This window comes from Peromyscus californicus, unplaced genomic scaffold (assembly GCF_007827085.1).
Source record: "Peromyscus californicus insignis strain IS unplaced genomic scaffold, ASM782708v3 Scaffold_14__1_contigs__length_90479793_seg_2, whole genome shotgun sequence".
Taxonomy (NCBI): Eukaryota; Metazoa; Chordata; class Mammalia; order Rodentia; family Cricetidae; genus Peromyscus; species Peromyscus californicus.
In genome coordinates this window covers 63,615,353-63,632,290 of record NW_026294436.1, presented here as the reverse complement: position 1 = coordinate 63,632,290, position 16,938 = coordinate 63,615,353, and the positions used below count along the sequence as shown (strand labels likewise).

At 45.1% G+C, this 16,938-nt stretch overlaps 1 protein-coding gene across 2 annotated transcripts in view; it reads left to right on the top strand.

Moving 5' to 3' along the window:
* Smyd3 (SET and MYND domain containing 3) overlaps nt 1–16,938 on the top strand; it is a 582,966-nt gene that overhangs the window by 452,619 nt on the left and 113,409 nt on the right. For both annotated transcript variants that reach the window (XM_052737779.1, XM_052737781.1), the window contains one exon: nt 1,730–1,840. In XM_052737779.1, coding sequence (XP_052593739.1) covers nt 1,730–1,840 — 111 coding nt within the window. The remainder of the gene's footprint in view (nt 1–1,729; nt 1,841–16,938) is intronic.

The following is a 16,938-nucleotide window of genomic DNA, read 5'->3' as shown; positions in this document are numbered from 1 at the left end:
TCTCCTACGGGGTCTCCCTCTTCCCCCACCACCCAGACCCTCACAATTACCTCCTGCATTTGAGAGCGGATAAATAAGTCATTTATCCAGTACGGTACAAGCTGATATACATTACAAGAAGAAAACCAACCCAGACAAGGGGGGAGGGGAGGGGAGGGGAGGGGAGGGGAGGAGCATTGGGTGTGGTGGGAACTGAGCTGTTGTTTTAAATAGGCTGCGGGTTAGGATCCTTGAGAAAATGGGATTGGATTGAAACCCAGGAGGACCAGGAGGCCACCTTGGTGGATGTGGGAGAACTCAGGCCTGAAGTGGGAATATGAAGGGACAGCCAAAAGGCCAGACTAGCTAGAGCAGCAGGAGCCCAGGGAAAGGGGAGGGCAGCATCGGAGGAGGAGCCATGCATTCAGGGAGGGCGTGGAGCAGTGTGGGTTAAGGTGTTGCTTCTCTATCCCCGGTGATGAACGACTCTTATTTCACTGGGGTCATCACAGACTAATATTCTTACAAAATTAGAAAAATGAAAATTTAGAGACAGTAAAACACCACCACCAACAATTTTTATCATTAGAATATCACACACACACACACACACACACCCCACAATCTTACCAAAGTGGTAAACAAGTTTCTAAACGAGGACTTTGTGTTTTCTTCCCCATTTCGGCATAGACTAGAGCCCACAGGGTCCAGGGGCCACGTTTAGGTTGCACCGTGAGGTCTTGGCTCTCCTCAGACAAAAGGGGGCGCTGCTGCAGTATTTCAGACCGAAGAAAGCCTGTCTGACTTCACTTGCGGTGCCGGCTAGATGGTAGAATGCAGGGAGATTCCTTCTCGGAGAGAAGGGGGAGCCATGTGACAGGGTGGCAGCCCAGGTCCAGATGTGACACTGGGAATGCTTGAAAGTGGTCGGTTCTGGATGTATTTTTGATGGAGATCTAACAGAACTTCCCAGTGGGTTTGGATGGTTGAGTCAAGGGAGACTCCAAGGGTTCAGTCTGGACAGCATGAAATAGGAGCTACTGCCTGCCTGCCCTTTCCCAAGTAGGGAGGCTGTGCAGGGAGCTGGTGTGTGTGTGTGTGTGTGTGTGTGTGTGTGTGTGTGTGTGTGTGTGTGTGTGTGTGTGTGTGTAGTAGGAGTTCTGTTCTGATGTTGTGAATTTGAGTTCTGTGTGTTGGGGATTCAGTCAAGTGGAAATACCTGTTCAGTTTTTTAAAAGGAAAAACTAAGCAACAAGTGACAGAGTCTCTCCTTATTTCAAAACTGTCAAATATAGATGGCCCTAAATTCCAGGAAACAGCTCTACCACCAACCAGTATGTAAAGCCAATCTGGCTCTGTCATCTGCCGCTCATTGGTTCGCCAGAGAGAATTTGGCTTCTCTGATTACCAATGGTCATCGAATTTATGGCCAAACCTTAGTGATCCCACACATGAAATAACTCCTGATGTTTTACTATTTAATGGAAGGGGGAAAAATCAAAGATAAAATATGAAGCTGTGTCGAGGTTATAAACCGAGTTCTTTAAACTAGATCTGTAATGTCTGTGTGCTTACGCTGAGCCAGACAAGAAGAAAACATGTTACAATCGCTTGGGGAAGAGGCTGTTGGTGATGCCTTCTCTCCTGTTCCTTGTTGATGTCTTACTCTGAGAATTAACAGCGGTAATAACTGTAGAAGAAAATGAGCACACCAGCCATGCGAGCCTTTCCCTCTCTGTCCTCCCCACAGCTCACCATCTGCTACCTGGACATGTTGATGACCAGCGAGGAACGCCAGAAGCAGCTGAGGGACCAGTACTGCTTTGAGTGCGACTGTATCCGATGCCAAACCCAGGACAAGGTATGTGGCATGAAGGCAGATTGCAACCTTCCAGGGTGGCTTCTGCAAGGTCTTTTGGGGACCTCTGCTGCTGGTCCCACCACTCTGAAGAGCATTAGGAAGTAGAAAAGAGTGCAAGCTGCAGTCTTTATTTCCTGGGACCTTTGACCCCGCCCAGGTGAGACTTAAGACCTATGGGACTTAAAGTATCATGGGAATACAGATGTTAAACATGTGGCATTAAACATGTAATTAAAAGGCTATGAAAGGCCAGAGGGCTGTGAGAGCATACAGTAAGAGGCTGAATTATGTTATGATTGATAACAGTTATTGCTCAGCAGTAAACATACCAAGGAGTATTTTGTCTTTAGTTCTCTTAAATTCATTCCATAAGGCTCTCCTTTGCAAACTTTATCAGATGGGGCTCACTTATCTCAAAACTCTTACTCTCCGAGGAAGGAAGAAGAGCCAAAATAAATGCCATGAAGATAATAAACTGCTCTCCAATTACTCATCTATTGTCCTCATTTTGAACCTATTTACTTTGGTTTGCACGCAATCAGGTTATCTGATAGAATCTCACTTCTGTAGGGTGTTTACATTGTTAGATGTATTTTGTGATCATTATCTCATTTAATGTCAATACTTCTAAATAAATTGGGAAGCCAAACTCAGACAGGTTCAGAGCTATGCCTCTGAGTGAGATGTTATAAGGAAAAAGCGACAGTACCAGGTCTCCCATCCAGCTCTGCTGGCTCAACCAAGTTATCCCTGCACTGCCCTGGGGCCATCTCCTGGGGTTTCTGTCATCACTGCTGGAGAGGTGATTGTTCTTCCTTCTTGAGAAAGGACCATGAGCCCATTTGAGTACTGGAATCAGCAGATGTAAGAGGGCTTGCATTAAAAGGAACTTTAAGAACTAGGAGAGGTGGCACACGATTTTAATCCAGAACTCGGAAGGCAGAGTCGGGTGGACCTCTGTGAGTTCAAGGCCAGCCTGGTCTACAGAGTGAGTTCCAAGTCAGCCAGAGCTAAACAGTGAGACCCTGTCTCAAAGAAAAGAAAGAAGAAGGAATTAAGTAGGAAAAGTTGGATCTCCTGCATAGATAGCACCAAGATCCAGTCCACGTTAGTGTTGTCATGCCGGAGTCATATGGAACCCCCTCAGACGCCCCCTCCTCTAGCAGACTGTGCTCTGGAGTGGATCCAGTCTGGTTTCCCCACAGCCCTTAGTTGGCAATGGGAAGCTTAATTCCTCTTTGAAATCTTCCTGAATAGGTCCAGCGAATGACCCAGTAGGTAAAGATGACTGCAGCCAAGCCTGACAATCTGAGTTTTGTCCTCAAGAGCCACGCGCTAAAAGGAGAGGACAAGCACACACACTGTCCTCTGCCCTTTGCATACCCATCCACACACAGTAAATAAATAAAATTCAAAACTATGTCTAAAAGAAAAGAGTCCTTGAATGAATGCATGAATGAAGTGTTTCATTTGAGATCAGTTTGTGTTCACAATTGCTGTATTGTAACTATAATGGTTAGGAAATGGTTCACCCACAAATACAGATAAACAAAACTGTTTTTGATAGGTGAGGTCTGTTAGAAGTAATTCTGGAGAAGTAATCCAAGGAGTTACTCATTGATCTTACCGTAACTCCACAAGCCATAAATCTGTTTGTTTGTTTGTTTTCTTTTTGTGTCTTGGGACATTGAACCCAGAGCCTTGTACATGCTAAACAAATGCTCAGCTGCATTTTTAATGTTTATTAATTTGTTCATTTTCATTTTTACTGTGACACAGGATCTCACAAAGTTACCAAAGCATGGTCCTCCTGCCTCAGCTTTCTGAGTAGCTGTGATTACAGGCCTGCACCATCAGACTGAGTTCTTGTGGTAATTTTAATGAGAATGGCCCCAGTAGGCTCAGATATTTGAATATTTGGTGCCAGCTGAGTGGAACTGTTTGGGAAGGATTAAGAGGTGTTGTCTTGTTGAAGTAGGTGTGGCCCTGTGGGAGGGGCTGTGTTGCACTAGGTGGACTTAGAGGTCTCAAAAGCACACACTAGACCCATTGGCTTGCTCTCTGTCTGCATCTTACACATCAGATATGAGCTCTCATCTGCTGCTCCAGTGCCGTGCCTGCTACCTGCTTACCACCATGCTCTTCACCAGGATGTTCATGACCTAATCCTCTGACACTGCCAACTACATGCTTCCTTTTATAACTTGCCTTGGCCATGGTGTTTCAGCACAGCAATGGAGCAGTAACTAAGATAGTTCCCAAGGCATTTCTTCTTCTGTAGCAATTCCTCACATGTGGCTTTTGTCCTCCTGTTCCCAAGATGGCTGCTGTCCCCAGCACCTACGCGTTGTGTTCAAGCTCAAGACAGGGAAAAGAAGGGACTGTAGAGGCCAAGAAGCAAGGTGGCCTCTCAGAGGGATGTGGACTTATACTTCATTGTCAAAAGCTGTGTTCCATGGCCACCTGTAGCTGCAAAAGAGGCTGGAACATTGTATTTTAGCTTTTCACTCTTGGAGAAGAGGAGCATGAATGGCTTTGGGTAACCAATCCACAATACCTGCCTCCCATTCCGACCATTTCACTCTCTTATTCTGTTGAACTAAAAGTTTATTAGAGAAACTGTGGTGTGTGTGTGTGTGTGTGTGTGTGTGTGTGTGTGTGTGTGTGTGTGTATGTGTGCGTGCGCACGTTCACGCTCATCAAGGGTGTGCTGATGCCATGCAGGATGGCCAGCCTCACTTCCTGAATGCGCTGGCTGTGCCTCCTAACTGGGGCATCTGGGCATCTGGGCAGGGGCAGCAGGATGAAGCCGTGCTTGTTCAGGAGAGAAAGCAGTATTAGGTTTAAGAAGTTGTATTCAAAGGGAAGCAGACGTTTCTGCCCAAGGATGTTATTCTAGTAACCCAAGTCCACGTGACATGTGAGCAATTACTTAAAAGTCATTAGTAAACCAAGGTATTTTTTTCCTGTTGCCTTCCCCTATTTTGCTAAGTTAATTATGAGCAGAACTGCCTCGTGGCAAGATGGTCAGGCCAAACAGTTCCGAATTGTTTTACTTTTCAAGTTTTAACAATCTAAGCAGAATGTGTTTCCTGTTTCTAAAGTTTTCATCATAGGCAAGGTATGTTATCTTCAGGAAGATTTGAGGGATGTAGCAGAGAGAGAAGAATGTGTGTGTGTGTGTGTGTGTGTGTATGTGTGTGTGTGTGTATGTGTGTGTGTGTGTACATGTGTGTGCATGTTTCCATTGGATGAGTTCTTTAGGAAGTGAAACGTCTACCTCTTGCTTCTCTGATTTTAAATTACATTTTCATTTATTTGAGGGGGCACACATGTGGAGGGCCAGAGGATAACTTGAGGAAGTTAGTTTTTTTTCTTCCACCATGTGGGCTGGGATCGAACTCAGGTCCTCGGTCTTGGGAACACACACCTTTATCCACTGACCCATCTTGCTGGCCTCTTGTTTTTTTTTAATAAGCAGAGGGATGGGCTTCTCAGGAATGGATGCGGGGATGGCTGGTGTTCATGTTAAAGCAGGGAAAATGGTTATTGAGTTTGTAACCCTAACTCCTGTCTGCTGGGGTGCCATGAAGCACTGGGTGACATCTAAGCATGGGTGACATCTAAGCATGGATGACACCATGGACCTTGCCTGGGAAGTCATTAGTGTGACCTTTGCATTTGTTGTAGAATAGGCTGCCCCTGCATCACAGTGTTGGATGCTTCAATGTTTCTTTCTCTAAGCAGACCCATAGGTGTCTTCTTGCAGTTTAGCTGGGTCCCAGAATGCACCTTGCATTTAATCCATGGTGACACAAATACCATCTTATAACCTTCCCAGTTTCTGCAAGTATCTACTGGCTTTGAGTCTACTCCAAGGATGTCCAACCTCTGGCTTCTCTGGACCACACTGGACAAGAGCTGTCTTGGACCGTACCTTAACATGAAGTCCCCAGTCTAACATTCAGCAACCACAGCTAGTGTGATACAGAGAATATGTTTTCTATGAACCAGTCATTATACTTAGTTAGCCCAGTACACCGCCCACAGCTGTATGTGAGAAACATTGTAAAGAACATCCTCTCTAGAGAGCATGATGAATTAGAACAGCTGCTGAAGTTTTGATAGCACCCATGACCTTCTTCAAGGTGGTTGACTGAGTTCCTTATATGCCATGTCTTGTCTAATTTCCACAGCTCATGTAAGCTGTGGCTACTCTAGTCCCATTCAGTAGGTGAGGTAATGGGGCTCTCGAGAGTATGTACGGCCTTTTCTAGTCTATTGTGCCGTTTCTATAGATCTGTAATAGATATACCACCCATGTGTTTTTTTAATTGAATGTAGTTAGTGTTTAGTAAAGTCCCCCCTTTTACTGTCCAGTTCTGACAAATGCATGAAGTTAGTACCACCACCCTTTAAGGGTATGCCTCCACTATACACTCCTCAAAATTCCCTCATTTGGCTCGATTGCTCATATTCATGCTTGATTCCAGCTGGGTACCCTGTGACATTTTAATGCATGTATGCTCTGTGTAGTCGGGCGCAGTGTATTTATCTCCTCAGTGTTCCAGTTTGCTTTCTGTTGTTGTGATAAAACACTAGTCAAAACCCACACAGGGAAGAGGGGTTTTATTTCATCTTACAACTCCCAGGTCCTACTCCATCACTGAAGGAAGTCAGGACAGGAACCCAAAGCAGGAACCTAGAGACAGGAACCGAAGCAGAGGCTATGGAGGAACACTGCTTACTGGCTTGCCCCTGATGGCTTGCTCAGCTACTTTTCTTATATAGCCCAGGCCCACCTGCCTGGGGGTGGTACCCAGAGAAGGCTGGGCCTTCCTTCATCAATCAGCAATTAGGAAGATACCCCACACACATGCATATTCACAGGCTATTCTGATACAGGCAGTTCACTTGAGATTTCCTCTCCTCAGTGTGTCTAGTTGACAGAAAGTAACAATGGCAGTCATTTTATGACAAAACACTTAAGATCCTTTCTTCTTTATTTTTGAGATACACAGAAGCCATTTCCTGCCTACAGTCACCCTACCAGATCTTCCAGTCCTGACCTAGCTGTAGTCTGGTACCCATTTGCCAGCCTCTCCTCATGGTTCCTTCTCTATTGTCCCTGGCTGCCATCATTCTGCTCTCAGCGTTTTTCCCCAGTACTAGGAATTGAACTTGGGCCTCATCAACACCTGTCTAGGCAAGTCCTCTACCACTGAGCTATATTCCCAGCTATTTCCAATGTCTGTGAAGTCAACATTTTTAGATTCTGCATGTAAATGAGCTCATGTGGCCCTCGACTGGCCTATGTTCCTTACTGTGCTGATTTTCCAGTCCCATGCATGTTCACAACAAAGACAGGAACTCTTTTTTTTTTTTTTAATTATGACCACCTAGTATTTCTGGGCATATATGCAGACGCATATCCATGTGTATACATCTGTGTATGCATATATATATATAGCTCATTTTCTTTGGGCATTCATCAGCTGATAGACACTGGTTGATTTCACTCTCAGCTGCTGAGAATAGTGCTGCAGTAAACACAGGACAGAATTATTTCACTGTTGTGTACCAATCTCGTTCCCTTGGAGGTATAGCTAGGAGTAGGATCCATAGGTCATAAGGTAATTCTACTTGAGTTCTTGAGAGACTCCAAAATGCTTTCGGTAGTGGTTATACTAACTTACATTTCCACCCAAACTGCAAAGGATGAATGTAAATTTTCATATCATGCAGATAAATATTTAGGATTGGGATTGCTGAGCCATCTGGCAAATACGTGTTTAACTTGATCTTGCTGGATTGTTTCTTGAGTGACAGTAGCTGTTGGGATTCCCGCCAGCTGTGACTGAGAATTCCAGTTGGGACTCATTCTTGTCCTTGCAGTGCTTTGAAAGAAGATGGCCCCCAAGGGAGTGGCACTATTAGAAGGTGTGACTTTGTTGGAGTAGGTGTGGCCTTGTTGGAGGAAGAGTGTCACTCTGGAAGTAGGCTTTGAGGTCTCCTATGCTCAAGCTACTCCCAGTGAGATAGTCTACTTCCTGTTGCCCGAATATCAAGATGTAGCCAGCACCATGGCTGCCTGCATGCTGCCATGCTCCTTGCCATGACTGATAAGTTTTTGCACCCTAGTAGGCTTCTCTGCTGATGCAGCAATCTAAATCAGACCAAATTAGAAAAAGCCCTGGTTTAATGGGTAAAGCGTTCCCAGGTGATTCTCCAGCCCCTCAGAGAGGAGACTGAGACAAGAGACTGGAAAACCATGTGTCTTTTCTGGGATGCAGCTAAAATACCCTGTGGGAGGGGTCTTGAGCCTCTGGGGGGGGGGAGCTGTGTTTGGTGGGCTTTGAAGGGGCGAGTTTGGGAAAAGAGATGGGTGAGGGGAGTTGAGGTAGATCTTCCACCAGAACATTCCAGACTCTTTGGGTGTATGGATGCCAGGGTGCCAGGGGTTGAGGTGGAACTCCCACCCAAACAATGATGATAATGGACTGAACTTCTGAAAGTGTAAGTGTCAAGTCCCACTTGACCTGTTCAATGGTTCTGGAGCAGGGAATGTGGAATTGGAAAATGATAGCTATGAAATACAGACATAGATGAAAGAGACAGAGACACAGGATAGTTTTGGGAGGTCTCTAGGTCAATACCACAGACACAGGTTTTATTACTCACAGCCTTTATATACCCAAAGCAAGGGGCCAAAAAGACCTCCCCCTTTCAAGGACATCACACTTTAAGGTACAATGTACAATCAAGTGTAAACACCTCCTTAGTACTCAAGACATCTGGTGACCACGCCTTACAGCAAAGTATCCTGTAAATAGGCCTTGAAGTATAAGACACCTGTTAACCATGCTTTTGGCCAAAACATCCTGTTATGCAGCCTCGCAGGGGAAAACAAGCTTGACTCTCTGACCCTGAGTCAAGATGAAAACAAGCCACAAGCTGGGGTCTCTGTGGGCCCCCACATATAAGCCGCCCCAATTAAATGTTTTTCCTTTATGAGAGTTGCCGTGGTCATGGTGTCTTTTCACAGCAATAGAACCCCAAGATGGCCCTTGATTTGCCAGGGTTTTCCCCCTTGTCTTTATTTTCAGTTGTCCTGTCAGATGTGTGACAACACTACACTGTGGTCTGAATTTGTATTTAATTAATAATGATTGCTCTTTCAAACCTATCATATTGTATACCATGAGTGTGTTTCACGGGCTTATCTCATTTGAAGACAGGTTTGTTCAAATCTTTTACCATTTGAAAAGTCTCAGGTGTTCACTTGATGAACTGCGAGAGTCTTTTATTCCGTATACCAATCTTTCACTAAACACACATCACATAATTTGTTCCCCTCCACCTGTGCCTTGTCTTTTCAACCTGTTGACAGTCTTTAAGGAGTAGAAATTTAGATTTGGATGCAGTCTCCCCTGTCAGCATTTTCCTTGTGTAGAGGAGGCTTTGGTGTTTTATGCAAGAAGTCTTTGCCTGATACAAGAGAATGAAGTATTTTTCCTGTGTTTTCTATTTACAGTTTATATTTGGGGGCTTTTTACTTATGTCATATGCAAGATTTCATTTTTTGTGTATGTATATCTTGCTCTTCTAGTAATGTTTATTGAATTAACATATTATTTACTTTTACTTATTTTTGAATTACTTTATTGCATGTACATGATGTGTGGGGATGTGCATTCCATGAAATGCATGTAGGAGAGGGGTCAGAAGACATTTTGTAGGAGCTGATTGGCTCCTTTGACCTTAGCATGGGTTCGAGAGATCAGACTTGCTTGGCAAGTGCCTTCACCCACCGAGTCACCTCCCCAGACCCTCACTATCTCTTTTTGAAGCCCTAGGTAACACAGAAAAGAGGGCGGAGTTAGACGGGGTAGAAGTTGGAGGCACAGTGGCTAACAGGAAGTGGAAGAGTAAATGCTGTTGGGGCCTGATGGCTCTGGGTCCCGCCGCCTTCCAGCTACCTGGCATCGGCAATGTTTCCTCTCTCAGTCCCCCCTCTCTTTGTAATAGGAGACTTATCAATACTTGGCCAAGCTGTTTTGCTTCCAATTAGATAATGTGTGTGTAGCTTGGGAGATGGAAGATGTTCAGTAGTGGTGGCCATTATCCTTCTCAAATGATCCATTTGAAAGTTCCAAGAACTACAGTATCGCCAGTTTCCGTTATTTGCTAATCGGAATCCGAATTGCTCGCCTAGGCTTCTTGGCAGCTTTTAAAGTCTTCCTGCTTCAGTCATTAGTAACCTCTTCTTCCTTCCATTTGGCATCTGTGTGGTTCCCAGGGTCCCTGTGTTGGGTACTTGGTACTCTTCATCCATATGCCTCTTGGTGTGTTCCCCTCGTGCCCAGCTCTTACTCCCAAGAGGCACGCTGGAGCTGACCACGGTCAAGACCAATGACACATCACTGCCTTCCATCACTGTCAGCTTCACCCTGTCCCCCACAGTTCCTGGCATAGGGCAGGCTGGGCTGCAGCTCTACCTGGGGCTCTGAAAGGAACAGATACCATCTGTACTTTGGCTGTTCTCCAGTTCTCCTCCATCTGAGACCCTGTGCTTCTTTCTGTGTAAAGGTTGTTTTCCTTAGCCAAGTGGTGAGAGCGCCCCTGTGATCACACCATCAGGAGGTGGAAGCAGGGACATCTGAAGTTCAAGGCCGACCTCACTACATGTTGAGCTTCAGGCCCCATGAGACCCTGGTCTAAAATATCAAGAAGGAAGAGTGAAACTGTTTTCCCTGCTGGGTTTGGCCACACGGGGAGCCTTTGGTTCAGAATAAAACAGAAGTGGGACATCATGGGACGAGCCTCCCTGCTTTTTGTTCCTTATTCATTATAGTTCAGGAAGATGGAGACCCCACATTCTGGTGGTCCTAAGCCTGAAACAGACTGTGTTTCCTTCAATTCTTCTTTCAAAATGTCTGTGTCTGTGCACATGCGTGAATGTGGGCATGTGTGTGCCATGGCCCGTGTGTGGAGGTCAGAGGACTGATTACCTTGAATGTCAGTCCTTACCTTCTACCTTATATGAAGCAAGGTCTCTTGTTCTCCGCCAAGCCAGCCAGTCTTTGAGCTTCTGGGAATAGTCCCGTGTCTGGCCCCTGGCCATGCAAGTGCTGGGACTACAGACACTCTGTACTTAATTTGTTTCCACTTGGGTTCTAGGCATCTCAACTCAGGGCCTCACAGTTTCATGGCAAGCACTTTACTCACTGAATCGTCTCCACAGCTCCTGAAAAAATACATACATAAAATGTATATCACAACGGCTGTAGCATCACTCTACAGCAGTAGTGAGTGAGCAGCAGAGGGCTCTAAAACCTGTATGTGGCCGCTCTGGTGACAATGAGAAGGATGTCTCAGTTTTCAGAGGTGGGAAGACGTATTCCTTTTTTGGTTTTTTATGTTATTTCATTTCATTTTTATTTTTTGAGACAGGGTTTCCTTGTATAGCCTTGGATATCCTGGAACTAGCTCTATATATCAGGCTGGCCTCGAACTCACAGAGATCCACCTGCCTCTGTCTCCTAAATGCTGTGATTAAAGGTGTGTGCCACCACCGGCCAGCAGAAGATGTATTCTAATCCCTTTTGTCATCTTAACTCTTCATAGAAATGCAGTGATTCGAAATTACTTTTATTTTCTTTAGTTCAGTACCTGTGTACTGAACTCAACAGTGAACTTGAACTCTGACCCTTTCAGTCTGCCGCTCTTGCCAATGCCCTTAAAGTACACATAGCATGCTTAGCAGCATAGAACATTGTACTTCCAGCCACACTGTCTTCCACTGGTGTCTCTGTTGGAATATGGGCCACGGCAAGAGAGTAAATTTCCTAACTGCTTGGAGCTCCCTGTTTGCCTAGACATAAGCAGCTCCTGTGAAGACCTTGCCTCTTTTGAAGGATGGAGCTGAGGCAGGTGGCATTCACTACCCACCAGGAGGATCCGTAGTGCCACTGCATGGGGATGTGGCTTACCAGGTGTGCGCCCCATCTTCCCAGACCCCTGCCTGAACAGTAGCTCCGAGGCTCCCCCCAGATGGCAGTATAGCATCTGCAGCCCATTTTCCATCTTCTCTCCAAATCCACCGATGTGATGATGATCAGAAGAGGCTTCTGCTACATACTGAAGATCCCAGGCATAGAGCATACTATTCACTTAGGTTCATAAGCAGAGGAGACAGGATAAGTTGTATCAGGGTCGGTTCCCTGGAAACAGCTGCAGGAGATAGGAGGTGTCTAGTTCAGAACCTTCCCTGTAGAGAGAAAAGAAATGAGGAGTGCCATGTGTAACTGAGTGACTGGACAATCAGGTTCAGCTAGTCCAGCCATCCTGATAATGCCACAGAACTCCCAATCAAGCAGGGTGCTGCACTTGGGTGTGGAGGAGTCAAAGGTGAAAGGTGAAAGAAGACATTGGACTACAGTGATTCTCACAGCATGGCTTCCAAAGAGCTTGGGAGAGCTCTCCTTACATATCCATGATGGCAGCTGTCCTTAAACAAGGAACGCCATGTGATTCAGACTGCCTACCAGCCAGGAATTTGGCACATGGTGTGTTTTGAATACTCACCTGCTTCCAGGCTGCCTCTGGGGGCTTCTGTACAGTTTAGGACACTCACCCATCCCCCCCAGGGCTGGCTGTTGTCACAGGTGTCCATGCAGCTGCACCCCCCTTTAGTCCGGAGGCTCTTCAGCCTCCACGGCCAGTGCCAGCCTGTTTTCTGTTTCGTTTGCACCTTCCTTGCCAGTGCATGCTCAGATCCCAAGGATTCCAATAATTAATAATGAAGCTTTTCTCTGTCTCTTGTTTACAGTGTAAATTAGGGGTCTGGAATCACTTCAACCAATGACTATGCTCTCCTGTCTATATTGTTAGAATTGGAAAGCTGCCACTAAAGGCCCTTAAACAGTTGTCCCCAAACTTGTCATTGAACTCCTCCAGGCAATAAATACCCTCACCCGTAGCATGATGGCATCTTGTTTTTCTCAGAATTTAGTTAATCTGGGCATTTCCTCAATGCCTTCTTAATGCTATTTTCTTAATTCATTGTGCCCTTTAATCTGGAACACATAAAATAGCAGCCAATTAATAAATGACGCTTCCCACAACCGAAACAAAAGCACATTAATTATTTCTAAACGATTAGGCTGCATTCGACACAGGAGAGGACTCCAGTGTTTAACAACTGCTACAGAAGATGAGAATTGCCCTAATTTTACACCCTGGAACTGAGTATCATCTTGTTTTCAAAGCAGCTTCATTTAGGAAGGTCATTGAAAATCATTGTACAAATGGTGAGTACCAGCTTGTCTAACTTCATGTCATCATTTCTGAGCTCCACAAAAAGATCCAGCGTGGCGTTCTCCATGAGCTTTACCTTGTAGATGTGTAGCTGGTCCTCTAGCTTGAAAAGGGGCCGAGAAACCTGCCTTCCTCAGAGAAACCCCACGGAAGGGGAAAGTGAAGACGGGCTCAGGAAACGGGACTGTCCCAACTCACCAGGGACAGGACTAATCTCGGCCTTGTGTCTCCCTGAGCTGTGGGAAGAGGCTGAAACCACAGGCAGTTGGATCATTCTAGCTGCCTGGACTTCGTTTTTTAGGATAGGCTGCCATTTCTTCTGTGGTCGTCTTGTAAGAAAAGCCTTTCCCAACCATTTAGCCTCTGAATTCCCCAAATGTTTCCCTGTTACCAAGCTTCACAATCTATTGGTCTTGCTGGATAAGTCCAGGGAGAAATAGATGTTTTGAAACTACCAAAAAAAAAAAAGGCATTATATAAAAAATTATTGTATAAAATCACTTTTTCCTTGTTTAGATCACCTGTTCTGGGTTTGGAAAATTTCACCTTTATCTGTCACTTTTTATGGCACACAGTCAACAAGAGCTTTCTGAACCTCCTCTGTGTTCTTCAAGACCTACAAGAAGAGCCTTTCACCTAAGGCCCCCTTAAAAGCAAGCTGCGGTAGCAAGGAGGATCACTGCTGTGGGTCTGTGCTCAAATCCTTACAGAGTTAGGCCCACACACCTGCCTTAGTTGGCTTTCTTTTGCCATGATAAACACCATGACCAACAGCAGCTTGGGAAGGAAAGGCTTTATCATCTTACAGGTTACAGTTCATCACTGAGGGAAGTCAGGACAGGAACCAGCTGGAGGCAGGAACCCAGAGGCAGGAACTGAAGCAGGGGCAGTGAAAGAATGCTGCTTGCGACTTACTCTCAACGTGCTCACTTTCCAAGTTCCTGCAGAACAGCCCATTAAACTTTGAGCACTCAAGGGCTTTGTCAGACCACAGTTCCAAATACTTCTACAATCGTCCCCAAAGCAGCATACTCAGATCTGTCACAGCAAGAGCCCATTCTCTGGTAACAAATTGTGTTAGCCGAGTTTCTCAAGAGGAACAGAACAAATGAGATGGAAAAAAATATGTATGCATTAATAAGTTAAAAAGTGACACAAATGACTGAGTACCTGGGATTTCAGACTTCACTTTTGGGTGGGTTCAGGCCTTCAGCAAGACACTACTGTCAAGTTGATTAGAGCAACCACCCCATCTTAGTGCCAGGATCTACTTTACATGTTATCTCAGATTTCTGCCCACCAAGGAAATCCATGCAGCAGCTTGGAAAATGAAGCTTGCCATGATGCCTTTGGCTTGACAGCTAGTTACAGGAGTATGTCCAGCAAAGGGCAGAAGGGGTTTTAATAAGAATGGTGAAACTCAGGGCTTACTTATATCCCTTCTCTTTAACCTGTCTGCTCAATATTCAAGGTCTATAACTGGGAAAAAGTCACTAATATTGTCTATTTAAGGCAACTACTAGTTATTACTTTCAATTTCTATAGCGGTCTCAACCCCTCCACATTAAGGAGTGAAGAGCACCACCCACCCTCTCTAGAAAGTGTGCAGGGCTCTGTAGCAGCCTGCCTGTGGAAGTCCCTTTATAGATTGAGCTATTCATGCTGCATACGCTTATCCCAGTGATTTTCACCCAGGAAAATTAGTACTGCCGCCATCCAGCCTTTCAATTAAGTATGCTGTGCTATGAGATGTATCATTTAGATTTTTATTAATTTAAGCATTTTATGTCAACAGAAGGTAGATCATCATTTACTGGTGCAATGTGGTATCTCACAAAATACATACATGTCATGGAAAAGTAATTAACTCTCTCGTTCTACTGCAGAACAGATGTGTGACTGAATGAGTATTGGGACCCAGGGGTACATTCAGACATTTATTTATTCATCTATATATTTATTTATTTATTTTTTAGTCATTAGATGGTTGACTTAGAGACCTCATGGAAAGTTTCTTAAATGCTATTCTTTTACATTTCAACACACATACCCCAAATCTACCCTATTACCACCTATTACTAAAAATGGGTTTGGAGTCATCCCTCCAAGTTATCTGTTCAGCTCTGGGTCATTGTAGTCACGTCAAGCCACAGATGGATTGGCCCACTGTTCCTGCAGAAGGAAGGGTTGATGACTGGGGTGTGGAGGGCTATGTCTAACACACATAGGACTTGGTTGCTGAAGACCCAGAGAAGACTTAGGAGCAGCTGTGTGGGGGCAGCAGGTTTGATTAACTCGAGTACTGGAAACCTGCACGAATGCCAGGAAGACATTAAATGAAGTGACCCAGACTGATGGCAGGCCATCTTTGCCTCTTGGTGTCCTCTTCCTAGTCCAGTAAAAGCTGTAGTTTCTTGAGTGTATTCTCTAGTACCACCATCTAGCTTAGACTCCACAAAGCTACCTTATAAAGGCCTGCCCCAAGTAAGCCCTTTTGGGCTTACATTTTACATGGAAACCTCAGACTGTCTTCTGTTAAGGGCTTCTTCAGCAGTTCCCACACACCAGCAAGAGGCCCGACCTCCGAAGGGCAGCAGATCATGTGTAGTTTAGCCTCTGTGCACTTTCAGGCTCAGCCCAGGCTCGTGGCTGTAACATGCCAGGTTCTTGCCTGCCCCAGGCACTTTACACTTGGCTCCTGTGGCCTGAAGCAGGCTTCCTGAAGCTTTGTATCTGCCTGGCTCTTTACCATGCTGTGACCCTCAGCTTTAGCCTCATCTCCTGAGCTCACCATGAGAATCACTTGCCTCCAAACCATTCTTTTAGGTTATGTCTTTATTCCTTTAGCAGAGCATTCTATATCACTTGTATTTGATGCCTACCTGTTTTCTTGTTGAGGATGTCAGAATGACCTCATCAGTCTGGTTCTCTCATGTGCCCTTGATGTCCAGCATGCTATCTAATAAACTTGGATACCACACAAGAATCAATGCATTAATATTGTTACCAGACTAGCACTAAGCTAAGCTCTGTGTTCCAAGCATCTCTATTCCTGAATTCTTCATGATGACTTTTGCGCATAGAACAATTTGATGACAGTTTAAATGATGGCCGATCAGGAAGGGCTATTCTTATTCTTCATCCTCCAGTGGAACAGTTGAACATGGCCAATCCCACTTCCCCATACCAAGACTTACACCCGTACATATAAATCACCTGCTGGAAAGACAGAACATTTTCTCCAATCCCGTTTTGATAGAGTCCTTCCTCTAAGCAGTTTATGCCGTGGTGGTGCTATGCATACTAGAAGGTACACATCTTCTTGGGAACTCAAGCTGTAGTAACAGACCTGGGTCAATGGTATGCACAGATATATGAGTTTTCTAAACTATTGAAGAACATAAATATCACCCAATGAAGATTTGTGTAGTTTTGTTGATTTTCAATGTTTGCTTTGGTGTTATGAGATGGGGGTCTCATTAGCTCAGGTTGACCTCAAATTTGCTGTGTGGTTGAGACTGTGCTACCATGCCCAGCTGAGATCTGTACAGTTTTATAGTTAACAAGTATGGTGGTATGAAAGAAAATGGCCCCCAAAGGGAGTGGCACTATTAGGAGGTATGGCTTTGTTGGAGTAGGTGTGGCATTGTTGGAGTAGGGTGTCCTTGTTGGAGGAAGTGTGTCTCTGTGGGAGTGGGCTTTGAGGTCTCCTCAAAGTAGCTCAAGCTACTCCTAGTGTCAGAGACCATTTCCTGTTGCCTGCAAGATGTAGAACTCGC